The sequence below is a fragment of the Heterodontus francisci genome, chromosome 47, assembly GCF_036365525.1.
Source record: "Heterodontus francisci isolate sHetFra1 chromosome 47, sHetFra1.hap1, whole genome shotgun sequence".
Classification (NCBI taxonomy): Eukaryota; Metazoa; Chordata; class Chondrichthyes; order Heterodontiformes; family Heterodontidae; genus Heterodontus; species Heterodontus francisci.
The window spans coordinates 18,774,911-18,801,861 of NC_090417.1; the positions used below are offsets into that span (position 1 = coordinate 18,774,911).

Consider the following 26,951-nt stretch of genomic DNA (forward strand, 5'->3'; position numbering starts at 1 on the left):
ATTTCTGGATATTCATGACATTAAGGAATATGGGGATCGTGCGGGAAAATGGCACTTGAGGTCGATGTTCAGGCTCACAAGAACACGAGACCTAGGAGCAGGAGTTGACCGTATGGCCCATCGAGCCTGCTCCGCCGTTCAAAACGGTCCTGGCTGATCTTGGGGTTAGCTCCACTTTCCCACCCGCTCGTCATATCGCTTGATTCCCTGAGACAGAAAAACTCTGTCTATCCCAGCCTTAAATGTATTCAATGATGGAGCATCCGCAACCCTGTGAAGTAGAGAATTGCAAAGATTCACAACCCTTGGAAGTAATTTCTCCTCATCGCAGTCCTAAATGATCGGCCCCTTATCCTCAGACTGTGCCCCGTGTTTTAGATTCCCCGACCAGTGGAAATAATCTCTGTGTCTCCCCCATCCAGCCCATTTAGAATCTGCTATGTTTCAATGAGATCACAGAGAATATCGGCCCAATTTACTCAGCCTCTCTTCACAGGACAACCCCCTCATCCCAGGCACCAATCTGGTGAAGGTTCACTGCACCGCCTCCAATGCAAGTATATCCTTTCTTAAATGTGGAGACCAAAACTGCACACAGTACTCCAAATGTGGTCTCACCAAAGCCCTGTACAATTTTACGAAGACTTCCTTATTCCTGTACTCCAATGCCCTTGGAATGAAGACCAACACGCCATTTGCCTTCCTAATTGCCTGTTATACCTGCATGTTTACTTACTGCGTTCCTTGTACAAGTACACCCAAGTCACTTTGCACATCACACTTACAAGTTGCACATCTTTTAAAAAATATTTTGCTTTTCTATGCTTATAACCAAAGTGCATAATTTCACACTTCGCTACATTATACTCTATCTGCCATCTTGTTGCCCACTCATTGAACCTGCCTCTCTCTCTCTTTGCACTCTTTGTCCTCCCCACAGCTTACCTTTCCACCTACCTTTATATTACAGGCAAATTTAGATACATTACTCACTATGTTCTCATCTAAGTCATTAACATAGCTTGTAAATAGCTGAAGCCGCAGCACTGATCCTTGCGACACTCCACTGTTTACTGCCTGTCAACTTGAAAATGCTCCATTTATGCCCACTTGGTGCTTCCTGTCTGTTAACCAATCCTCTATCCATGCTAATATATGACCCCCAACACCATGAGCCCTTATCTTGCCAATTAACCCTCTGTGTGGCACCTTACCGAATGCCTTTTGAAAATCCAGGTGCAGTAACTACATTTACTGGTTCCCCTTTATCAACCCTAGTAGTTACATCCTCAAAAAAGTCTTATATTTGTCAAACAGGATTTCCTCCAGTTAAACCAAGTTGACTTATTGTAATCGTACTGTGCTTTTCTAAGTGTATTGTTAAAACTTCCTTCATAATAGGTTCCAGCATTTTCCCCAGGACTGATGTTTGTCTGGATGGGCTGAATGGCCTGCTCCTGGATCACAGACCCGGCCCCAGCCCCCACCCAGAGCCCGGACACAGGCAGAAATCCGAGCTCTCATTCAAATCCTTCTCCCTCGCTGTCCCCATCAATCCCCACCCACCCCTATCTTTGCTCACCAGTCAGTGGCGATCTTGTCGCTCACCACATCCCGATAGGCGGCCTGCAGCGCCGGCCCGTTGCGACTCAGATTCAAGGCCATCACCAGCTCAGGGTTCACCACCAGCAGCACAGACAGAGAGCCCCTTCCGGTCGGTCTGCGCTCAACTGCGCATGCACCCAGCAACCACCCCCCTTCTCAACCGCGCATGCGTCCCACTTCACCAGCTGAGGTCCAGCTGCGCATGCGTCCCGGCTTCAACCGCCTCGGATTCAACTACGCATGCGTCCCACTCAGCGCCTGCTTGGATCCATTCACGCATTCGCTTCCTGTCATTGACGATCAAGGTTTTCCCGCCAGCCCATCTGACTTATTGTTGACAATCACGCCTTTCCAATCCTCCCATCCCAGTGACAGACCACAGTTTCTGCCGGCTGCTCATTGCCAGTCTGCAGAAAGACCACAACATTGTGAAGACAGAATGTCGATGAACAACACAAAGCCAGCACTCGCCTCCCGGCACGTGGCACCATCTGAGTGACGGCTGCGTCCACCAATGAGAGACCAGATCCCGCCCGGCCTCGCAGCCAATCGGAGCGCGGGAGAGAGATTGACGGATCGTCTCCTCCAATTAGAAAGCGGCATTGGCGACTGCACAGCCAATCCGCGCAGGCGCGGGAGAGCGGGGCTTTGCAGGGAATCAGGGCGTCGGCGGCGAGGAGGAGCGGAGTGGAGCGGGGACCTGGCACCGGGTACCAGGTAGGGGCTCAAACTGCTACCCCAGCGCCTGAGGGCCTGGGTGTGGGATTTGATACTTGCCTGGAGGGGGGAGGTCAAGGCTGATTGATGGGTTAGGGTTTGAGTCTCTGTGAGGAACGGGCTGGGTTCATCCTGCTGGAGCTGAGCTGGGATGTGGGCGTCGCGGGGCAAGGCCAGCATTTGCTGCCCATTGCCCTTGACAACTGAGTGACTTGTTGGGCCATTTCAGAGGGCCAAGTGTCAACCACATTGCTGGAGTCACATGCAGGCCAGACCGGGTAAGGATGGCAGATTTCCTTCCCTAAAGGGCATGAATGAACCAGATGGGTTTTTACGACAATATGTGATGGTGCCATGAAAATGTGACTGAGACGAGCCTGATACCTGACCGTGCCAAGGAATGTGAGCCCCTGTTTTAAGTTCATGACGTTGTACCTTTATTTTTCTTGTCTTGCGCCAGTGGGTCTCAGTGCAGAGAAAGCAGGTTGTGTCTTCAGGTGAACAGATAACGAATTATTCACTTTTTGTTTCATGGTGGATGGAGAAAGTTTGGAGATAGGACATAGACAATTAACAGATGAAGTGTGAAGCGATTCATTTTGGTTGGAAGAGCATGGAGAGAAAATATAAATTAAAGGGTGTAGTTTCTAAAGGGGGTGCAGAAGCAGAGTTACTTTGGTGTACATGAGTTATTGAAGGTGGCAGGATCGGTTGAGAGAGCAGTTAATAAAGCATACGGTTCCTCGGCTTTATTAATAGGGGCACAGAGTACAAGAGGCAGGAAGTCATATTAAACTTGAATAAAACACTAGTTTGGCCTCAAATGGAGTATTGTGCCCAATTCTGGGCGCTGCATTTTTGGAAAGACGTGAAGGCATTAGAGAAGTACAGAAAAGATTCATGAGATTGGATCCAGGAATGAGCAACTTCATTTATGAAGACAGATTGGAGAATTTGGGGCTGTTTTCTTTGGAGAAGAGGAGGCTGAGGGGAGATTTGTAAAGGTTTCACAAAATCATGCAGGGTCTGGACGGATTAGATAGGGAAATATTGTTTCCACTCGTGAAAGGGTTAAGAACAAGAGGGCGCAGATCCAAGCTAATAGGCAAAAGAAGCAATGGCGCCATGAGGAAATTTTTTTCCATGTAGCACATGGTTGGAATCTGGATTGCATTCCCTGAGAGTGGTGGAGGCAGATTCGATCAAGGCATTCAAAAGGGAATTAGATAGTTTTCTGAAAAGGAAGAATCTGCAGGGTTGCAGGGAGAAGGCAGGGGAATGGTGCTAACTGAATTGTGTACTCGGAGAGCTGATGCAGACACAATGGGCTGAATGGCCCCCTTCTGAGTTGTAACAATTGTGATTCTCTGTTTGACATGACTGACATGGAGCTGAGCTTGGGTCCTCTGAGAAGCAGGCCTTGAAGCAAGAGATTCAGTCCAACAGTGACCACATTTCACAATATTCCATTGGTTGTGAAGCCATTTGGAACATAAAAACAGAAGTGCTGGAAATACTCAGCAGGTCTGGCAGCAGCTGTGGAGTGAGAAACAGAGTTAGCATTTTAGGTCTGTGACCCTTCATCAGAACTGGTTTTGAGAATATGCAAGACGTTTGTAGAACATCCTGACGTACCCAACACCATGCATCATTATTTCAGCCGAGACACAAGTTGCTTATCCTAATACTTAGGTGTCCAGGAGTAGCCGAAGACTCGTCCACTGGTTTCCCAACCTGCCTCTGCAGAAGTAACTGGATGGTCTGCGACTCAGCAAATAGAAAAGTACTTTTATAGAGCACAGACTTCTCTTGTAGCTGGCGTATGGAGAAGATCACAGTCAATCTGCCTCCAAAAGAACCACTGTGCTTCCCAGTACACTTGGTCTGCATGTAAATGGAGTCTTTTAAGTGTGACCTGAACAAAGGCCTTCCCCTTGGACATTGCTGTCCTGCAGTTGTTGCAGTCTCCTCTGTTGCTTTTGATTTTGTTTCGTGTGATGATTTTGGTGTCCCGCATCTCCTGTTAAAAACGGAGCAGAGGAGAAGATCAGGGTGCGGCGATAGATTGGACTTTCTGTGCTTGAGCAGATTGGCTGGGATTCCGCCCTTGCCCAGTGCCCTTCTGTTTGTTAGGTAGTCAGCGGTTGTCTTTGGCTTCAGTGACGAGGGTTCTTCATCTAACTCATTCACGACAGGACGTTGTGGGAGAGTGTTCAGTGCAGACTGGGAGAACAGCTCACAGTGGTCTTCAGCCCAGTGTGTCATCTGTTTCCTTGTGTTGATGAGTATGTCACTGTCACTTCAGGGGAGCAATTTTGGTGATGGCAGGGCCAAGCGCCCTCTTGATCCCTTCATACATACTTTGTAGATTTCCTTTGTTTGATGCAATTTGGATTTCTTGACATAAGCTGATCCAGTGTTTGTTTGTGCTGTATCTCCCTCTCCTTTGCACGGCTGTTCTGGCTACTTTCAGGTCGTGCAGTGTCTTAATGGGTGGGTTCATAAGATCATAAGATCATAAGAACTGGGAGCAGGAGTAGGCCGTCCGGCCCCTCGAGCCTGCTCCGCCATTCAATAAGATCATGGCTGATCTTTTCGTGGACTCAGATCCACTTACCCGCGTTCTCACCGTATCCCTTAATTCCTTTTATTATTCAAAAAGATATCTACCTTAGCTTTAAAAACATTTACTGAAGAAGCATCAACTACTTCACTGGGCAAGGAATTCCATAAATTAACAACCCTCTGGGTGAAGAAGTTCCTTCTTAATTCAGTCCTAAATCTGCTCCCTCTAATCTTGAGGCTATGCCCTCTTGTCCTAGCTTCACCTGCCAGTGGAAACATCCTCTCTACTTGTATCTTATCTATTCCCTTCATAATTTTATATGTTTCTATAAGATCCCCCCTCATTCTTCTGAACTCCAATGAATATAATCCCAATCTACTCAGTCTCTCCTCATAAGCCAACCCCCTCAACTCCGGAATCAACCTAGTGAACCTCCTCTGCACCCTCTCCAGTGCCAGTACATCCTTTCTCAAGTAAGGAGACCAAAACTGCACACAGTACTCCAGGTGCGGCCTCACCAGTACCTGAGACAGCTGCAACATAACCTCTCTGCTTTTAAACTCAATCCCTTTAGCAATGAAGGACAAAATTCCATTTGCCTTCCTAATTACTTGCTGTACCTGCAGACCAACCTTCTGCGATTCATGCACAAGGACACCTTGGTCCCTCTGCATAGCAGCATGCTGCAACTTTTTACCATTCAAGTAATAATCCTTTTTACTGATACTCTGACCGAAATGAATGACTTCACATTTATTAACATTGTATTCCATCTGCCAGACCTTTGCCCACTCACTCAATGTTCCTCTGCAAAGTTTCACAGTCATCTGCACACTTTGCTCTGCCACTCATCTTAGTGTCATCTGCAAACTTTGACACCCTACACGTGGTCCCCAACTCCAAATCATCTATATAAATTGTAAATAATTGCGGTCCCAACACCGATCCCTGAGGCACACCACTGGTGACTGATTGCCAACCAGAATAACACTCATTTATCCCCACTCTCTGCTTCCTGTTAGTCAACCAATCCTCTATCCATGCTAATACTTTACCCCTGACGCCATGCATCCTTATCTTGTGCAGCAGCCTCTTGTGCGGCACCTTGTCGAAGGCCTTTTGGAAATCTAGGTACACAACATCCACTGGGTCCCCATTGTCCACCTTGCTCGTAATGTCATCATCGAATTCCAAAAGATTTGTCAAGCATGACCTGCCCTTCATGAACCCATGCTGCGTCTGCCCAACGGGACAATTTCTATCGCGATGCCCTGCTATTTCTTCCTTGATAATAGACTCAAGCATCTTCCCCACTACAGAGGTTAAGCTAACCGGTCTATAATTCCCCATCTTTTGTCTACCTCCCTTTTTAAACAGTGGCGTCACATCTGCTGTTTTCCAATCTGCTGGGACTACCCCAGAGTCCAGCGAATTTTGGAAAATTACCGCCAGTGCACCTGCTATTTCTCCCGCCATCTCTTTTAGTACCCTGGGATGCATTCCATCAGGGCCAGGAGACTTATCAATCCTTAGCTCCATTAGCTTGCCCAACACTACCTCTTCCGTAATAATAATTGTTCCCAGGTCCTCACCTACGTTCGTCTCTTTGTCAATTACTGGCATGTTATTAATGTCCTCCACTGAGAAGACCGATACAAAATACCTGTTCAATGCTTCGGCCATTTCATCATATCCCATAACTAAATTCCCCTTCTCATCCTCTAAAGAACCAACGTTTACTTTAGCCACTCTTTTTCGTTTTATATATTTATAGAAACTTTTGCTATCTGTCTTTATATTCTGTGCTAGTTTTTTCTCCTGTTCTATCTTACTTTTCTTTCTAGCTCTTTGTGTGGCTTTCTGTCGACCTTTAAAGTTTTCCCAATCTTCTAGTTTCATGCTGCTTTTGGCCACTTTGTCTGCCTTTTTCAATTTGATAGCCTCCCTCATTTCCTTAGACACCCATGGCAGATTACCCCTTTTCTTCCAGTCCTTCCTTTTCACTGGAATATACTTTTGCTGAGCACTTTGAAAAATTGCTTTGAAAGTCCTCCATTGCTCGTCAACTGTCCCACCGTAAAATCTTTGTTTCCAGTCTACTTTAGCCAAGTCCTCCCTCATTCTATTGTAGTCCCCCTTGTTCAAGCGCAGGACCCTGGTATTGGATTTTATCTTCACACTCTCCATCTGTATTCTAAATTCAACCATACTGTGATCACTCCTTCCAAGAGGATCCCTATATATGAGGTCATTAATTATTCCTGTCTCATTACACAGTACTAGATCTAGGATAGCTTGCTCCCTCTGTTAATCGAAGTTATTTTTTGCCTTCGGTCTGGTTCAGTAAATATACCGAGTCTGATGTGTAGGTAAAATCAATTACTTTATTTGCGCAGTTGCCAGCGGACTTACTCTGAGAACAGCGGCACTGACTCCACCAGAGTCTGTCGGGTCCCCCCCAGATTAAGTGAAGTTTGTGATACAGGTACTACTGTTTATACATTAAGATTCATGCTACACCTCCTTGTTTAACCAATCAGTGCGGTACAATTCGACTTCACCCACGTGGTGACATGCAGTACATCTGTTACTGAGGTTAACAATACACTCCATTCTCAATACATACTTGTTACTAATAAAATATTGTTTTGTACCAGCAAGCTAAAACAAAGCGGACAAGCAAACTAATTAGCAAGAGCATAGGAATCATCAATAACCATGCTGGTCTCACTCCCTACATGGATCATGAGTCTGTCTCTACCTTGTGACAAGTAATTGCGGCGCATCCTGCGATCTCTATTAGGTGTACATTCCTGAGTGTTTCGTGCAGTCTGCAGCTACATCAAGTAGTGGCAGTTCACGAAGATAAGAGGGGCCTAGCACTCCTTATCACTCACACAGGGATGGACATCATTTGATTCATATGAGTCCATCTGCTTCAAACCACAGGGAGTCATGCACTCAGGCCATAAAGAACAGATGTCCTGGCAATTACCAATGTCGGCTAGTCTTTACTGTCTCACACTTCCAGCTTTTACTTTTAACTATCTCATTGTGGTTTGTGCCACTTAAAATCAAAGCTCAGCAAAGCTATTATTCCTAACTTGGCTATTTTTCCCATTACGTATAGTGCCATGCCTTTCTGCTCACTTCCACACCTCGTCAGTTCCATTACATACTGTTCAAGAAAACTATCACGGATACACTCAACGAACTCCTCCTCAAGGCTACCCTGACTGAGCTGGTTCGACCAATCTACATGTAGATTAAAATCCCCCATGATAATTGTCGTACCATTTTTACAGGCATTAGTTATTTCTTTGTTTATTGCCCGCCCCAATGTGATGTTATTATTTGGTGGCCTATAAACTACGCCTATCAATGACTTTTTCTTCTTCGAGTTTCTAATTTCCACCCAAATGGATTCAACCTCATTCTCCATAGAACCTATATCATCTCTCAGCACCGCCCTGATGTCGTCCTTGAATATCAGAGCTACACCACCTCCCTTACCTTCCTGTCTGTCCTTCCGAATAGTCTGGTACCCCTGGATATTTAACTCCCAGTTGTGACCAACCTGTAACCATGTCTCCGTAATGGCTACCAAATCATATTCATTCGCGATGATTTGTGCCGTTAACTCATCAACCTTGTTACGAATGCTACAAGCATTCAGGTAAAGTGCCTTTATGCTAGCTTTCTTACCCTCATGATTCCCAACATCTCTAATAATAACTCCTGACTTATCCTTCCTTTCTGCTTCTTTCATCGTCTGCCTTGAACCTAAACCCTCCTGCACACGTTAGCCTGCAGCTTACCTTTTTATTTATCATCATACTCCCTGTCATTTTCCCTTTCCCTTCCCCCTGAGTCACTAGTTTAAAGTCCTAGAGACCACCCTATTTATCCGTTTCGCTAGGGTTTATGTTGTGCATCATGTAGGCTTTGCTTTATGTGGCAATGACAGATAACTCAGCTGAGTAAGTCTCAACCCAGCCCTTGTTGCAGATTCCGCCTTTGCCAAATGATGCTTCTGCTGCTTCATAAATGAAGCTACCTGGAAAAGAAGCTCAATAATTTCCATCTGTGCTGTGTGTTGCACCTTTTGGGTATATCCTGGTCGGACAAAATCACATGTGACAGTCCTCTCAAAGCCAGAGCTCCCAAGTGTGACACTGATGAAACAGAGGTGGCTTTGGAGGATCGGATGTGTCTGCAGGATGGAAGATGGTCACATACCCAAGGACCTTTTGTATGGTGAGGTCATCAGGGCCAGACCAATGAGAGGCCCAAAGCACCACTTCAAGGCTGCTTGCAAGCATGACAGGAAGGCCTTAAATGTTGACCACCACACTTTGGGAGTCACTAGCTGGCGAAAGAGGGAAATGGCGACGCATCCTGTGGACTGGTATGCACTACCATGATGACAAGTTGCCACAACAGCTTGTCAACGGGTGTTAATGTCAAAAGCAAGAACTCACAGCGTCACCTGGCTGCTTTATGTGCAGCACTAGTGATAGGACCTGCCTCTCAAGGAATGGCCTTCACATCCATCAGCAAAGGTGCACCAAGAGAAGACAGCCCACTGAAATGCATTGTTTCTTGCGTGTCCATCATGTTTCGTAGGTGGAAGGATGTCAACCTGAGCAGAGACCAGCCTCTTTCAGTAACATGGGCTCTGATATCTTGCTTTGGGAGTTTTTCCAATTAAGAGCAGACGCAATCTCGAATGTTCCCTTCAGTGGTATCTGGAAGAAGTCTCTGTTTACCAACAGGAATGGAAGGCTATATCATACATAATTTTCACCCACAGTTACCTTGATTTCTTGTGATAAAGGAAATGCAAAGGACACGTAATTTGACACAAGTAAAACCCAGTTGGTAAAACAATGAAGCCCTACCTGTGCCAACATGTATTTGAGTGAGAAGTTGGGATGTGGAATGCGCTGTCTGAGAGTGTGGTGGAGGCAGATTCAACCCAGGCTTTCACAAGAGAACTGGATAATTATCTGAAGAGAAATTTGTAGGGCTACGGGAAAAAGGCAAGGGAGTGGGACGAGCTGAATTGCTCTTGCAGAGAGCTGCTATGGACTTGATGGGCCGAATTGTTACGACACAGAAAGAGACCATTCTACGTGGGATCCCATACTGAGCCGGTACTTTGGGTGGCCAACAATACAGGAGAAACAAAGCTTTTGAAAGCCCAGGCACCACAGAACGTTGAGAGGAGAACAATGTCGATACAGTGAAGGCACCAGTGACCCACAGAAGCAGAGTTATTCTTTGCCTTCACACAGTCATAGCAGCGAGTATAAAGTGAATACAGAAGCAAATTGGATGTGTTCTTGACTAGGAAAATGTTGCTCCACTACAGGGGAAGTGAACTCTTTCAGGCATAGTTGATTGAATGATCTCCTTCTGTGCTGTACCATTGTATGCACATTGTATACCACTGCAGTAAGGAGTATCGTCGGCTCTTCAAATGAGGCCATATGGGTAGAACTTAAAAACAAAAAAGGGGCAATCACTTGGCTGGGTGTCTACTACAGGCCTCCAAACAGTCAGGGAGAGATGGAGGAGCAGATATGTAGATTAGATTAGATTAGATTAGAGATACAGCACTGAAACAGGCCCTTCGGCCCACCGAGTCTGTGCCGAACATCAACCACCCATTTATTCTAATCCTACACTAATCCCATATTCCTACCAAACATCCCCACCTGTCCCTATATTTCCCTACCACCTACCTACACTAGTGACAATTTATAATGGCCAATTTACCTATCAACCTGCAAGTCTTTTGGCTTGTAGGCAAATGTCAGAGGTGTAAAAATAACAGGGTAATAATAGTCAGGGATTTCAACTTCCCCAATATCAACTGGGATAGTCTTAGTGCAAAAGGCTTAAAGGGGGCGAAATTCTTAAAATGCATACAGGAGAGCTTTTTCTGCCAGTACGTAGATAATCCTACAAGAGAAGTGGCAGTACTGGACCTAATCCGAGGGAATGAAGCTGGACAAGTGGGAGAGGTGTCAGTGAGGGAGCATTTCAGGGATAGTGACTATAAATCTGTAAGATTTAAAGTGGTTATGGAAAATGACAAAGATGGTCCGGAAATAAAGGTACTGAATTGGGGGAAGGCCGATTTCAATATGATAAAACAGGATCTGGCCAAAATGGACTGGGAGCAGCTACTTGTAAGAAAGTCCACATCAGACCAGTGGGAGTCATTTAAAGAGGAAATAGTGAGAGTTCAGGGCCAACATGTACCTGTTAAGGTGAAGGGTAGGACCAACAAGTCCAGGGAACCCTGGATGTCAAGGGATATCGAGGATTGGATCAAGAAAAAAATGGAGGCTTATGGCAGATTCAGAGCACTGAAAACAGCAGAGGCACTGGAAGAGCATGGAAAGTGTAGGGGGGTACTGAAATAGTAATGAGGAGAACGAAGAGGGGACATGAAAAAAACACTGGCGGGCAAGATCAAGGAAAATCCTAAGGCGTTTTATAAGTCTATTAAGGGCAAGAGAATAACCAGGGAAAGAGGAGGGCCCATTAGGGACCAAAGCGGCAATGTGTGTGTGGAGCCGGAGGACATAGGTGAGGTTTTAAATGATTACTTTTCATCTGTGTTCACTATGGAGAAGGACAATGTTGGTGTAGAGATCAGGGAGGGGGATTGTGAGAAACTTGAACATTGAAAGGGAGGAAGTATTAGCTGTTTTAGTGGGCTTAAAAGTGGATAAATCCCCAGGCCCAGATGAGATGTATCCTAAGCTACTATGTGAGGCAAGGGAGGAGATAGCAGGGGCTCTGACACAAATTTTCAAATCTTGTCTGACCACAGGAGAGGTACCAGAGGACTGGAGGACAGCGAATCTGGTACCATCATTTAAGAAGGGTAGCAGGGATAAACCAGGCCGGTGAGTCTAACATCAGTTGTTGGGAAAATATTGGAAAAAGTTCTGAGGGACAGGATTAATCTCCAGTTGGAGAGGCAGGGATTAATCGGGGATAGTCAGCATGGCTTTGTCAGGGAGAGATCGTGTCTAACGAACTTGATTGAATTTTCCGAGGCAGTGACGAGATGTGTAGATGAGGGTAAAGCAGTTGATGAAGTATACATGGACTTCAGTAAGGCTTTTGAGAAGGTCCCGCATGGGAGATTGGTTAAGAAGGTAAGAGCCCATAGGATCCAGGTCAAGTTGGCAAATTGGATGCAAAATTGGCTTCGTGGCAGGAAGCAGAGGGTGATGGTCGAGGGTTGTTTTGGTGAGTGGAAGCCTGTGACCAGTGGTGTACTGCAGGGATCGGTACTGGGACCCTTGCTGTTTGTAGTGTACATTAATGATTTAGACATGAATATAGGAGGTATGATCAATAGGTTCGCAGATGACAAAAATTAATGGTGTCGTAAATAGTGAGGAGAAAAGCCTTCGATTGCAGGACAATATAGATGGGCTGGTAAGATGGGTGGAGCTGTGGCAAATGGAATTTAATCCTGAGAAGTGCGAGGTGATGCATTTTGGGAGGACTAACAAAGGAAGGGAATATACAATGGATGGTAGGACCCTAGGAAGTACAGAGGGACCTTGGTGTACTTGTCCATAGATCACTATAGGCAACAGCACAGGTAGATAAGGTTTAGTTTAGTTTAGTTTAGAGATACAGCACTGAAACAGGCCCTTCGGCCCACCGAGTCTGTGCTGACCATCAACCACCCATTTATACTAATCCTACACTAATCCCATATTCCTACCACATCCCCACCTGTCCCTATATTTTCCCTACCACCTCCCTATACTAGGGGCAATTTCTAATTGCCAATTTACCTATCAGCCTGCAAGTCTTTGGCATGTGGGAGGAAACCGGAGCACCCGGAGGAAACCCACGCAGACACAGGGAGAACTTGCAAACTCCACACAGGCAGTACCCGGAATTGAACCCGGGTCCCTGGAGCTGTGAGGCTGCGGTGCTAACCACTGCGCCACTGTGCCGCCCTCGGTGTTTAGGAAAGCATAGAAACAGAGAAAATAGGAGCTGGAGTAGGGCATTCGGCCTTTCGAGCCTGCTCCGCCATTCATTATGATCATGGCTGATCATCCAACTCAGTAACATGTTCTGGATTTCCCCTCCCCCCCCATATCCTTTGATCCCTTTCACCCCAAGAGCTATATCTAACTCCTTCTTGAAAATATACAATGTTAAAGAGAGAGGGGGGGAGAGATACTTGCCTTTGTTAGCCAAGACACAGAATACAAGAGCAGGGAGGTTATGATGGATCTGTATAAAACGCTAGTTAGGCCACAGCTGGTGTACTGTGTACAGTTCTGGGAACCACACTATCGGAAGGATGTGATTGCACTGGAGAGGATGCAGAGGAGATTCACCAGGATGTTGCCTGGGCTGCAGCATTTCAGCTATGAAGAGAGACTGGATAGGCTGGGGTTGTTTTCCTCAGAGCAGAGAAGGCTGAGGGGGGACATGATTGAGGTATACAAAATTATGAGGGGCTTTGATAGGTTAGATAGGAAGGAACTTTTTCCCTTAGCGGGGGATTCAGTAACCATGGGCATAGATTTAAGGTCAGGGGCAGGAGGTTTAGAGGGGTTTTGAGGAAAAAGCTTTTCACTCAGAGGTGGTTGCAATCTGGAACACACTGCCTGAAGAGTTGGTAGAGGCAGAAACCCTCAACATTTACGAAGTATTTAGATGAGCACTTGAAACACCATCGCATACAAGGTTATGGGCCAAGTGCTGGAAAATGGGGTTAGAATAGTTGGGTGCTTGATAACCGACACAGACACGATGGGCCAAAGGGCCTGTTTCTGTGCTGTATAACTCTGTGATTCTATGAACTGGAGGATACGTGTCTGTCACACCAACGTGCTTTGTTGAAGGATAATTTTTCTAATCCACTGACTGTAGATCTGAATTTATATTTTTAAAGTAATTTAAAAAGGAACAGCTGAAATGTGACTTTGTTAGTGGCTTAAGGTGGCCACCTAATGTGCAATACTGTGTCCTATATTGCAAGGCCTGTGGTGGAGACAAAATGTCTGATCATCCCAGCAAGAACCAGGAAATTTTAGCGAACTGCTTGTTCTCTTTTGCAAGAAGAAATACACTGCCAATGACCATGCTTGAATCACTGGGTGACTATCATGTGACAAGCCCACATCTGTGGTTTTAAGCTGGTTTTTCTCTACAACAGGTTAAGAAGCATCTGGATTCTGACGCTTGCAGACTTAAGTGGGGGTCTCTCTCTGTTTCGCTGTCTCGCTGTCTCTCTGTCTCGCTGTCTCGCTGTCTCTCTCTCTCTCTCTCTCTCTCTGTCTGCGATAGCCAAACCAGATAATCTAGTTTGCTGTTTAATGAGGGAGCTCCTCTGCTCTTTTGCACCCAATTGAGAGGGCAGCCGGGACCTTGGTTTAATGTGTCATTTGATAGATGGCATCTCTGAGTCCAGCACTCCTTCATTACTGGCAGTGGGAGTGTCAGCCTGCATTATGAGCTGTGTCTCTGGAGTGGGACTCGAACCCATGATTTTGTGCCTCAGGCAAAAGTACTACTGACTTAACCACGGCTGACAAAAATAATCCAGAACTGGTCAAAACATAGCACATACGAAACACTGGGATGTTATAAAATGAACTGATAGTGAGTGTGCCTTGTTTCACAGGTGCTGCCCCGTGTACTACATGTCCGATCGGGCTAGTTTTCCTTGCCGAGGTGGCCTGCCTCGTACAGCTCTCGATCCCCAATTCCCTGGACCTTGGCAGCAGCCAGTGCCAGTATCGGGAGCAGACTTGGCGCGAGGGAGAACGTTTCCAAGTCTACGACCCCCGAGGTCCGAGTCAGTGCAATATGTCCCACAGCAAGCCGTGCAGCTCCCAGCAAATCCCGGACTGAGCTATCTGGTACGTGTGGTACACTGTTAGGAAAAAGGCTGTAAGTAGCTCGCAGATCTCTTCAAAATCTGAATGTTTCAGTTCAAATTTTCTGCGCAACACCCTTGTAAGGATATGGTGTCAACCTGTGTCATGTGATGAATCTATTAATGTGCAATAGGTCCCTTTTCAGGTCCCAAGTCCAGTTGAACACATTCCTGAGATTTTGAAGTTAAATTGATGATTCCCAAGGATATCTTAAGATAACTGTCGAAGTCGAAAGCTTTCCACTTGCCGAGTTTACACCTGTTAGTGTGTTTCAAGTGCATGTCTGCCTGTTCAGATCTCTAAAACAATACCAATATAGCTGAATAATGTTTTTGACATTTTCCCCCATTATTTCAGAGTTCAATATTATTAGGAAATGGAAGCTAAACATGGTTCCAGTTCCGATGAAGGGTCACTGACCCGAAACGTTAACTCTGCTTCTCTTTCCACAGATGCTGCCAGACCTGCTGAGTGGTTCCAGCATTTCTTGTTTTTATTTATGGTTTCAGTAAAGCTCACGAAGTTACTGACTTGTCCTTGGAAACTGTGCAGAGCTCAAGAATATCAGTGGCTTTCCAGAAAAAAAAGTCAGTGAAAATATTCAATGGTGCAGAAGACAATGATAGCTTCTAGATGAGTTTAACAATGTGTAAAATGACATGGCTGTAAGAAAGAACAGAATGTGAATTTATATCGCACTTTACACGACCTCGTGACATTCCAAAGTGCTTTACAGGCAATTAAGCACGAATGAAATGCAGTCACTCTTGTAATGTAGCTAAGATGGGAGGTCAGGGTCCGCTGTAGTAGGCATTGTAAGTCGCCTGTTGGAAGGATGGAGCCCAATAAAGCGAACAGCCTTAAGACTTCATGTACTGCTTGCTCTTCGTACCAGTGTATATTCTGCAGTGCCTGCTACACACCATCAGAGGGTGGCATCTGCAGGGCCAAACAGCAACGTGTAGTTTTGGCATTTTAAATCTTAGAATATCTCTCTCCAATTTAGAGAAGGGCGTTTACTTTTAGGTGGGGTAGGTCAGGTAACTGCGATTGTACATGGCTATTTTTATGTGGGCAGTCCAAGCCGAGTCATTGAAACTGATCTGTAAAGACGTGTACCAAAGCTCACGTGATTAACAGTTGAACGTTGCTGTTAAATCTCTATCTTTGAGCGATACGCAATTTCCGCAATCTAATAATGGTCAGACATTGTTCAAAGTCGAGTAGTGATAGCTTTGTATTTCATAAACCTTAGAATGAAGAAAGTGTGACACAATTTGGTCTCCTCCTGTTCTGTATAATTCCATTCAGCCCAGCATGCTTGTGCTGGCTCTTTGAAAGAGCTATCCAATTAGTCTCACTCCCTTGCTCTTTCCTGTACGCCTGAAAATGTTTTCTCATCAAGAATTCATCTAATTCCCTTCCCCTCCAACACGTACCAGCCTTGGCCAAGCTGGGACCTTTGGAGTTGCATTCATCATGGGTATGTGCTCCTTATGAAGAGCCATATGTTGACTTCTTATTGTTTTCCGCGATAACTGGCTTTTTTATTTGCCTTTTTTATGAAGTAGGTGTTTTATTTTGCCTGTACTTTTCCCCCCCCATGCTCACCAGCCTGGAAATGTTATTGAGAATCTGTTACCAGGTGTCCTTTGCATGCTGCTGTATGCTGGCTGATGCTGAAGAGGTCCCTGACCACACAACATAAACCGCCTTACTCTGTGACAGCACACAACTTGAACCCATAATCCAGGCTGACACTCCAAGTGCAGTGCGGAGGGAGTGCTGCTCTGGTGGAGGCTCTGACTTTCAGATGTCATGTTAAACCGAGGTCCCTCATATGCCCTGCTGTCTGCCGCCTCAGATCGCGTTCTTTATGGTGTCCTGGCCAATATTTACCCTTCGACCAACGTCGCAGAAAAACAGACGACCGAATCAATTAACTCACGGATGTGTTTGAGATCCTGCTGTGTACAAATTGGTTGCCGTGTTTCCAACATTACAACAGTGACTTCATTGGCTGTCGATCACTTTGAGATGCTCTGAAGTCGGAACCAGCATTGTAAGGTGAAAGATGGTATAAATGCAAGGTTTACCTTTCTAACTGTCTTTGTTTTCTCAGCCACTGGGTCGTTCAGCCGGGCTGGTCCGAGGTCTTGCCTCGCTACCGCAGTTCGAAACGTATGGACGAGGAGATCACTTCGGCAAGTGGATTTGTGCTGGAGTCCAGATAAGAATTATCCCCAGATATTTGACCCTGCCTTATTGACATCCTGCAGAACTGTTGGCTGCTGCTCGCCAGTTCACTTCTGGCCTTGAATTGTTCCCTTTGTTCTTCCCCTGTCACACACTGGCTTTGGGTGGTGCACCTCCCATCATTGGGAAGGCAGGACAGTCAGCTGACTTAGCTGGATTGGTTCAATAGTGGCAGAGGGAGAGACCCGGAGTCAAGATGTACTTCAGAGCCCTTGCAGTGTGGTGTGATCAGGAGCTCAGTGGGTGTGGGGACACAAGTTTCTCTCCCCCTTCTCTGCTTGTACCTAACACTGTGTCACATAGGATTTACATTTAAGAATGTTGCCTTCATATACCTTGATTTGGATTTGAAAACTGTTTGACTAATATATAGGGTGCGTAAATATAAGACAGCTGCTAATAAATGAAATTGGGATTTCAGGAGAATCTTCTTTACCCAGAGACTGGTGAGAATGTTGAACTCGCTAACATGCCGAGTAGTTGAGGTGAATGCCATCGTTGTATTTCAGGGCAAGTTGGATAAACACGTGAGATTGAAAGAAATAGAACAATACCCTTGAACCCTCTGCACTGTCGTATGTGATGTCGCTGGAAACACCCAGCAAAATGTGCAGACTGAACGAGTGTCCATGACTTTGCCAAACACTCTTAGAGCAGGTTGTGCCACAGAGATTACTCGTTAAAATTGGAGGCAAGCTTATGGCATGGGTAGAAGAATGGGGGTGGGAGGAGGCACAGCGTTGGGATAACTGAGACATTTGGATTGCAAACAAGTAGTGTTTCCCAGCGATCTGTCCTAGGGCTTGTGATTTTATGTATGAATATCTAATTTATATTTGAATATGGATAGAAATTATCGCAACTAATTATAAATAACCTGGAATTGGGAGTAGAGGGGTGTGTTGTGAACCTTTTTTTCCTATGTACAATAAGAATACTTTTACTATTTCGATGGATTTTGAAACCTGTAGGATTCCCTTAAATCCTAGCTGCCAGTCTCTTTTCATGCTCTGTCTGCTTCTCTTATTTGCTTTTTCACTTCCTCTCTGGACCTTCTATATTCAGCCTGGTTCTCAATAGTATTTTCTACCTGGTATCTGTCAGCAGCACACTTTATCTTCTTTATCTTAATCTCTACCTCTTCTGTCACACAGCGAGCTTTGGATTTGTTTACCCTACCTTTCCCCTGCGAGGGAGCATACCTTGTCTGTACCTGAACTATCTCCTCTTTGAAGGTACCCCATTGTTCAGCCAACCTTTGATTCCCAATTTATTCACCCTAGCTCCGTTCTTACCCCATTGAAGTTGGCTTTCCCCCAGTTACTACTACTACTTCTGGATTGTTATTCGTCCTTTTCTAAAGTCAGCCTAAACCTTATGATGCAAAGATCACTATCCCCTAAATGATGTCCTATTGAGGGGCCATGTGTTTTTCCAACCCATGAGCCTTTAGCATGCTAAGTTGAGAGTATAATTACGAAGGGAGCACAATGGCAGATGGCAATCAGTCCATATGAGGGAGCAGTGAGAGTAACCAATGAGGAACTCAGTTAAATGAAGCGAGGGCAAAAGAGAGCTCCATCTTGAGAGGTACAGAAAATAAAGGAAATGGAGTTGTATGGCATGCTGGTGGGATCTTGTTTGGAATACTGCCTCAGACCCAAGCTTCTACTACTAGCTCCTTACAAGCTTCTCAGTGACGAGCAGCTTTGCAGAGGAAAAAGTGAAAATGACAACAGATGGCTTAGACTAAAGGTGGCAGCCATCATGGGTGCAGGTAGCCATCAATTCTGTGCTCATTTGGAGACCTTGTAACCAGCAGCAAGAGCCACAATAATCCTTTCAGTTTGCTTTAGATTCAGCTTCTGTTCCAAGAGCTGGAGTACTTCAACCAACTGTGCTGCCTGTCAACTAAAATCATCTTGCAATTAATGGGCCAACTCATGCTTTTGTTCTATGGCTCTCTTCCCGCCTAAAGTGTGCCACATAGAATAGAAATGCTTCACGCTAACAAAAACTTGCATTTATGCAGCACCTTTAATATCCTAAACTGTCCCAACGTGCTTCACGGAGTGGTACAAGACAGAATTTGACACCGAGCTGCATAAGGGGCAATGCAGGGGCGATGCCACATTGGATTTGGAACTGGGTAATGAACCCGGCCAGGTGTTAGATTTAGATGTAGGTGAGCACTTTGGCGATAGTGATCACAATTCGGTTAGGTTTACCTTAGCGATGGGCAGGGACAGGTATATACCGCTGGGCAAAAATTATAGCTGGGGGAAAGGAAATTATGATGCGATTAGGCAAGATTTAGGATGCATAGGATGGGGAAGGAAACTGCAGGGGATGGGCACAATCGAAATGTGGAGCTTATTCAAGGAGCAGCTGCTGCGTGTCCTTGATAAGTATGTACCTGTGAGGCAGGGAGGAAGTTGTCGAGCGAGGGAGCCGTGGTTTACTAAAGAAGTTGAAGCGCTTGTCAAGAGGAAGAAGAAGGCTTATGTTAGGATGAGACGTGAAGGCTCAGTTAGGGCGCTTGAGAGTTACAAGCTAGCCAGGAAGGATCTAAAGGGAGAGCAAGGAGAGGACACGAGAAGTCATTGGCGGATAGGATCAAGGAAAACCCTAAGGCTTTCTATAGGTATATCAGGAATAAAAGAATGACTAGAGTTAGATTAGGGCCAATCAAGGATAGTAGTGGGAAGTTGTGTGTGGAATCAGAGGAGGTAGGGGAAGTGTTAAATGAATATTTTGCGTCAGTATTTACAGTGGAGCAAGAAAATGTTGTCGAGGAGAATACTGAGATTCAGGCTACTAGGCTAGATGGGATTGAGGTTCACAAGGAGGAGGTGTTATCAATTTTGGAAAGTGTGAAAATAGATAAGTCCCCTGGGCCAGATGGATTTATCCTAGGATTCTCTGGGAAGCCAGGGAGGAGATTGCAGAGCCTTTGTCCTCGATCTTTATGTCGTCATTGTCGACAGGAATAGTGCCGGAAGACTGGAGGATAGCGAATGTTGTCCCCTTGTTCAAGAAGGGGAGTAGAGACAGCCCTGGTAATTATTGACCTGTGAGCCTTACTTCGGTTGTGGGTAAAATGTTGGAAAAGGTTATAAGAGACAGGATTTATAATCATTTTGAAAAGAATAATGTTTAGTTTAGTTTAGAGATACAGCACTGAAACAGGCCCTTCGGCCCACCGAGTCTGTGCCGACCATAAACCACCCATTTATACTAATCCTACACTAATCCCATATTCCTATCACATCCCCACCTGTCCCTATATATTTCCCTACCACCTACCTATACTAGGGGCAATTTATAATGGCCAATTAACCTATCAACCTGCAAGTCTTTGGCATGTGGGAGGAAACCGGAGCACCCGGAGGAAACCCACGCAGACACAGGGAGAACTTGCAAACTCCGCACAGGCAGTACCCAGAATCGAACCCGGGTCCCTGGAGCTGTGAGGCTGCGGTGCTAACCACTGCGCCACTGTGCCGCCCAGTTCATTAGAGATAGTCAGCACGGTTTTGTGATGGGTAGGTCATGCCTCACAAACCTTATTGAGTTTTTCGAGAAGGTGACCAAACAGGTGGATGAGGGTAAAGCAGTGGATGTGGTGGATATGTATTTCAATAAGGCGTTTGATAAGGTTCCCCACGGTAGGCTATTGCAGAAAATACGGAAGTATGGGGTTGAAGGTGATTTAGAGCTTTGGATCAGAAATTGGCTAGCTGAAAGAAGACAGAGGGTGGTGGTTGATGGCAAATGTTCATCCTGGAGTTTAGTTACTAGTGGTGTACCGCAAGGATCTATTTTGGTCCACTGCTGTTTGTCATTTTTATAAATGACCTGGAAGAGGGTGTAGAAGGGTGGGTTAGTAAATTTGCGGATGACACGAACGTCGGTGGAGTTGTGGATAGTGCCGAAGATGTTGTAGGGTACAGAGGGACATAGATAGGCTGCAGAGCTGGGCTGAGAGATGTCAAATGGAGTTTAATGCGGAAAAGTGCGAGGTGATTCACTTTGGAGGGAGTAACAGGAATGCAGAGTACTGGGCTTATGGGAAGATTCTTGGTAGTGTAGATGAGCAGAGAGATCTTGGTGTCCAGGTACATAAATTCCTGAAAGTTGCCACCCAGGTTAATAGGGCTGTTAAGAAGGCATATGGTGTGTTAGCTTTTATTAGTAGGGGGATCGAGTTTCGGAGCCACGAGGTCATGCTGCAGCTGTGCAAAACTCTGGTGAGACCGCACCTGGAGTATTGCGTGCAGTTCTGGTCACCGCATTATAGGAAGGATGTGGAAGCTTTGGAAAGGGTGCAGAGGAGATTTACTGGGATGTTGCCTGGTATGGAGGGAAGGTCTTACGAGGAAAGGCTGAGGGACTTGAGGTTGTTTTCGTTGGAGAGAAGGAGGAGGAGAGGTGACTTAATAGAGACATATAAGATAATCAGAGGGTTAGATGGGGTGGATAGTGAGAGTCTTTTTCCTCGGATGGTGATGGCAAACACGAGGGGACATAGCTTTAAGTTGAGGGGTGATAGATATAGGACAGATGTCAGAGGTAGTTTCTTTACTCACAGAGTAGTAGGGGCGTGGAACGCCCTGCCTGCAACAGTAGTAGACTCGCCAACTTTAAGGGCATTTAAGTGGTCATTGGATAGACATATGGATGAAAATGGAATAGTGTAGGTCAGATGGTTTCACAGGTCGACGCAACATCGAGGGCCGAAGGGCCTGTACTGCGCTGTAATGTTCTAATTCTAAGGAGACATCAGGACAGGTGACCAAAAGTTTTGTCAAACAGGTAGATTTTCATGATCATCTTCAAGGAGGATACTGAGGTAGATAGGGTGAGGCGATGCATTCTGGAGCCTCCCTCCATTGACTTGTATATGGATCAATGATTTTCCCTTGGTGTTTCACTATTAAATGCTGTTGCTGTCTAGGAGTGTGGCTCTGCTAATCTTGTATTCTTCCCTCACAGGAAGAGGACTCTTGGGTAGAGGAATATCCAGCGACCTGTTCGGAGTGATTAAACATGAAGGGGGTGAGGCAGCCGGCGATGCCTTTCCAACAAGAGCAGCAATGCCATGGAGCTATGAACAAGGCAGGTAAGGACAGTTGTAAGACCAGCAATCTGTTCCTGTCACTGAACAAGTATCTAGATGTTAAGTTTCAGTTATTCAGGGCATTGATGAGACCACATCTTGAATACTGTGTGCAGTTTTGGTCTCCTTATTTAAGGAAGGATGTAAATGTGGTGGAGGCAGTTCAGAGGAGGTTTATGAGATTGATAGCTGGAATGAGCAGGTTGTCTTACGAGTAAAGGTTGGATGAACTGAGCTTTATTTCACTGGAGTTTAGAAGAGTGAGGGGAGACTTGATTTAATTATATATGATCCTGAACGGTATTGACAAGGTGGATGTGGAGAGGATGTTTCCTCTTGTGGGTGAGTCCAGAATTAGGGGGCACAGTTTGAAAATGGTCGATTTCTCCTAATTTGTATGCTTCAGCTACTGAGAGTTGTAGATAGTAGAGTCTCCCATGTCTCATGACACAATGAGGCAACCCATTTCTTCTGTCTGTCCAGACTAATTTGATGACATCAGATTATCTCCGTGCCTTTCATCTGTCGTTGATGTTGATATTTTTTTCAGTCGATTGCAGACTTGCCTTGTCTTTGGACTACCTCAGCAGCCAAACTAATTTTTACCTTCAAAGGGTGTTAGCCTGACTTGTAGCCCCTGAATACCCTTGGATTTCCTTGAGTCTGGCTACTACCAGGAGTAGTACAGTGCCAGTGCAGCTCAAAGCAGCTTGCAAGCCTTCCCACCATGTCAAGGTTCAGTTCTGAGGGATCTTTGTAGCCACAGACTGAGTTCCAGACAGGCTGCCTCCTGCTCACATTGCCTGGGTGGGAAAGTTTTTGTTACGTGATTGTAGAAATTGCAGGAACTCCTTTCCCAGCAGGTAGCTGCTTCGCAGAGGTGGGTTGGACTGTCTGCCCTGCCTACAGGATGAAATGAAGTCCAGCTTCAAGCAGTCGCCCTGTGCAGTGAGACTGCATGGTGGTGCCAAACCAAACGCTGTTCAGTACCTGCACCTGCGAAAGATGATGAGAAAAGACTGTTGGGTCGTCTGTGCCGAATGCCCCTTCCCAATGACTGCTATTGCACTAAATCCTGCATTGGGAACTCTCTAAGGCAGATTTGGATTAATTTAAGGCAATGAAGGAAGCTCTTGGAGACAAAAAAATAAAAACAGACATTGCTGGAAATACTCAGCAGGTCAGACAGCATCTGTGTAGAGAGAAGCAGAGTTATCATTTCAGGTCTGTGACCTTTAATCAGTTCTTGAAGACCATGGTTATCCAGGACACGTCACTAGACGTGCATAAACTGTGCCGAACCTTCATAGATCCCAGTTTCCTTTGGGGCTTAGAATGTTAACAGCCAGACAAATTTTAAAGGGGACTTGTACTTTGGTACCTATCAGTCGGCTGGCGTGCCTTGTCCCTGCTGGTCGGCTGGCGTGCCTTGTCCCTGCTGGTCGGCTGGCGTGCCTTGTCCCTGCTGGTCGGCTGGCGTGCCTTGTCCCTGCTGGTCGGCTGGCGTGCCTTGTCCCTGCTGGTCGGCTGGCGTGCCTTGTCCCTGCTGGTCGGCTGGCGTGCCTTGTCCCTGCTGGTCGGCTGGCGTGCCTTGTCCCTGCTGGTCGGCTGGCGTGCCTGTTCTCATGGTTGCTCCTTTGTTGGTTTCAGGAAAACATCGGTATTAGGAGCAGGAGTAGGCCACTGGAGCCTCCTCCGCCATTCCACAAGATCCTGGCTGATTTGATGGTAACCTCCACTCGATATTCCTGCCTACTCCCGATAACCTTTCCCCCCCTTGCTTATCAAGAATTCTGTCCACCTCTGCCTTAAAAATATTCAAAGACTCTGCTTCCACTGCCTTTTGAGGAAGAGAATTCCAAAGACCCACGTCCGAGAGAAAAAATTTCTCATCATCTCTGTCTTAAATGAGCGACGCTTTATTTTTAAACAGTGATCTCTAGTTCTACATTATCCCACAAGAGGAAACATCCTTTCCACATGCACCCGACCAAGATCCCTCAAGATCGCTCAGGATCTTGTAGGCTTGAATCAAGTTGCCTCCTCTTCTAAATTCCAACCCTTCCTCATAAGACGACCTGCCCATTCCAATTAGTCAAGTAAACCTTTTCTGAACTGCTTCCAAGAAAAACAAAGACTTGCATTTGTACCACACCTTTCACATCCTCAAGAGGTCCCAAAGTGTTTTCCCACCAATGAGGTACTTTCTGAAGTGTAGTCACTGTTGGAATGTAGGAAACATGGCAGCCAGTTTGCGCATAGCAAGATCCACAAAGAGCAATGTGATGATGAGAAAATCTGTTCAGTGATGTTGGTTCAGTGATCAAGGTTGGTCAGGACACCTGAGAGAACTCAAAATCATGCTGAAGAATCTTTGACATCCATCTGAGAGCAAATAGGGTCTCAAATTATTATTTTTTTTCCACATGAAGGCACCTCTGAGTGCCGTACTTGCTCAGTAGTGCACTGAGGGTGTTGGCCTTGAGTTTCGAGTTTGGCTTGAAGCCATGATCTTCTGTCTGAGAGAGGTGAGAGTTCAGCCCAGTGAGGTCAGATTGTACACAACTTGGATGTACTGTAGCCAACGTGTGCTGCTCGGGATTTGTGATTCGCTGTGGTTCGGAGTGAGCGTGAATGCTGCAGAAGCATGGTGGGACAATGCAACAGCATCTCCCTGCAGTGTGAAGGAAAGTCAGAGTGAGGGTTGTCTGGGGAGACTGTAGACACTTGTGAGCGGCTTGTTAGTTTGGGAGCACTGTCAACATCAGTCCCAGGGCGAAGTGTACGAAAGGTCTAAAGCTGGTGAATGATTTCATGGGAAAATGACTGAACTTGAAGAACAGAACAGTTCACAACTTAAAACATTTGTGTGCACACATGAGATCATGCCACAAACTTAAATATAAACTTTAATCAATTGCTGTATTAAGTCTCTCATTCAGTTGTTAGGTGGTGATATTCTATCCCAGTTAGAGAGTTACGTGTATAATTTTGCATAATTGTTAGAAACATTGCAATCTTTATGACACATCGTGATGTGCAGGCCAAAAAAGAGCTATCCAGCCTAATCCCACCTTCCAGCTCAAGCTCTTTAGATTACAGCATTTCAAGTGCATATCGATGTACTTGTTCAAAGTAATGAGAGTTTCTGCCTCTTCCACCCTTTCAGGCAGTGAGTTTGAGATCTCCATCACCCTGTGCATGAAAGAATTTCTCCTCCGCTCCCCTCTAATCCTTTGATCAGTTACTTGAAATCAGTGCCTCCCTGGCTCTTGACCTCTTTGCTGAGGGGAATAGGTCCTTCCTCTTCACTCTATATTGGCCCCTCATTAATTTATATACCTCAATTAAATATACCCTCGGCCTCCTATGTTCCAACGAAAGCAAATCTAGCCGATTCAATCTTTGCTCATCGCTAAAATGTTCTGTTCTGGGTGTTATCCTGGTAAATCTCTTCTGTACCCTCTCTAGCCTGATCACATCCTTCTTGTAATGGGGTGTTACAGAATCTGTTCTCCACCCAGCAGTTTTCGAGGTAGAGGGACAGTTCCCGAGTCTTCACCCTCCAGCACTGAGGAACTTGCCAACCAAGTGAAGGGATTGGAGTTAGGACGAGCATCACTGGGGAGAAGCAGAGTTTTTCACCCTTCGGCAGTACTTAAACCTGGAGACGGGAGGTTCGTTCTTGGCAAGGCCATCACTGGAGCTGTGGAAGAAGAAAATCGAGGGTGAGTCAGTGGAATGGAGCATTCTGTGCAGATGTAGACTGCCTCGCCGCGCACGGTGGGTTTCTGGGCTCCCTCGCCGCGCACGGTGGGTGTCTGGGCTTCCTCGCCGCGCACGGTGGGTGTCTGGGCTTCCTCGCCGCGCACGGTGGGTGTCTGGGCTGCCTCGCCGCGCACGGTGGGTGTCTGGGCTGCCTCGCCGCGCACGGTGGGTGTCTGGGCTGCCTCGCCGCGCACGGTGGGTGTCTGGGCTGCCTCGCCGGGGTGGGGGGGAGCGGGGTGGTGGATGGAACCAGGGCTGCTTCACTGCATGCTTCGGGGTGGGGGTGTGTGGGGGGCTGGGCTGCCTCGTCGCGTGGGTTGGGCAGCTGGGTGGCGGGGATCTGTACTGCCGCACAATCAGTGGGGTTGGTGGGGTGTGGCCAGGGGAGTGGGCGGTGGTTGTGTGGGTGGGGAGAATCTGGGCTGGCTCGCCGCTCACGGTTGTTCGCTTCACCAGGTTTCCTGACTGGTGATTGCAGCCTCTAGCTGTGCATTTTGAGAGCCAGCAGTGTTACCAGTACATTAAAACACAATGGAACAGCAGCTTAACATGAGCTCAGTCCCAGGCTCAATACTTGCCAGCCAGCCAGTGTCAGCTGGAATTCAGTGTTTGTACCGTGAGTTACGTGGAATTTACCACACAGAAACAAGTCTTTCATCCCGACTGTTCTCTGCTGGTGTTGATATTTCACATGAGCCTGCTCCCATCTTACTTCACCCAATAAGCATATACTTAAATTGCTTTCTCCCTTTTCTATTTATGTGTGCTATTTGCCTCAACCACTCCCTGTGGGAGCAAGTTCCACATTCTCACCACTCTGTGGATAAAGAAGTTTCTCCTGAGTTCCCTATTGGATTTATTCGCGACTGTCTTCTATTTATGGCCCCTCGTTTGGACTTCCTCACAAGTGGAAACATCTTCTCCACCTCACAACTGTCCTCCACAAATATCCCCATCCTCAATGATGGGGGAGCCCAGCACA

General features: G+C 46.2%; 3 protein-coding genes across 9 annotated transcripts in view; 2 read left to right on the forward strand and 1 right to left on the reverse strand.

The window, feature by feature from the left end:
* The window catches only part of dbnlb (drebrin-like b), a 33,372-nt gene extending 31,636 nt beyond the window's left edge, over positions 1-1,736 (reverse strand). For all 3 annotated transcript variants that reach the window (XM_068023093.1, XM_068023094.1, XM_068023092.1), the window contains exon 1: positions 1,583-1,736. In XM_068023093.1, coding sequence (XP_067879194.1) covers positions 1,583-1,665 — 83 coding nt within the window. In that variant the 5' untranslated portion in view covers positions 1,666-1,736. The remainder of the gene's footprint in view (positions 1-1,582) is intronic.
* On the forward strand, positions 1,732-18,897 carry LOC137357164 (uncharacterized). The gene is made up of 4 exons (XM_068023264.1): positions 1,732-2,322; positions 14,571-14,808; positions 16,949-17,030; positions 18,761-18,897. The coding sequence occupies exons 1-4, from the start codon at positions 2,120-2,122 to the stop codon at positions 18,895-18,897; spliced, it is 660 nt and encodes a 219-aa protein (XP_067879365.1). The 5' UTR covers positions 1,732-2,119.
* Positions 18,898-22,082: 3,185 nt separating this feature from the next.
* Positions 22,083-26,951, forward strand: part of piwil2 (piwi-like RNA-mediated gene silencing 2) — a 72,024-nt gene continuing 67,155 nt past the window's right edge. For 4 of the 5 annotated variants that reach the window (XM_068023356.1, XM_068023359.1, XM_068023358.1 and 1 more), the window contains exons 1-2: positions 22,083-22,204; positions 25,726-25,929. In XM_068023356.1, the coding sequence (XP_067879457.1) occupies positions 22,179-22,204; positions 25,726-25,929 (230 nt within the window). In that variant the 5' untranslated portion in view covers positions 22,083-22,178. The remainder of the gene's footprint in view (positions 22,205-25,725; positions 25,930-26,951) is intronic. The other variant, XM_068023357.1, reaches the window with a different exon arrangement.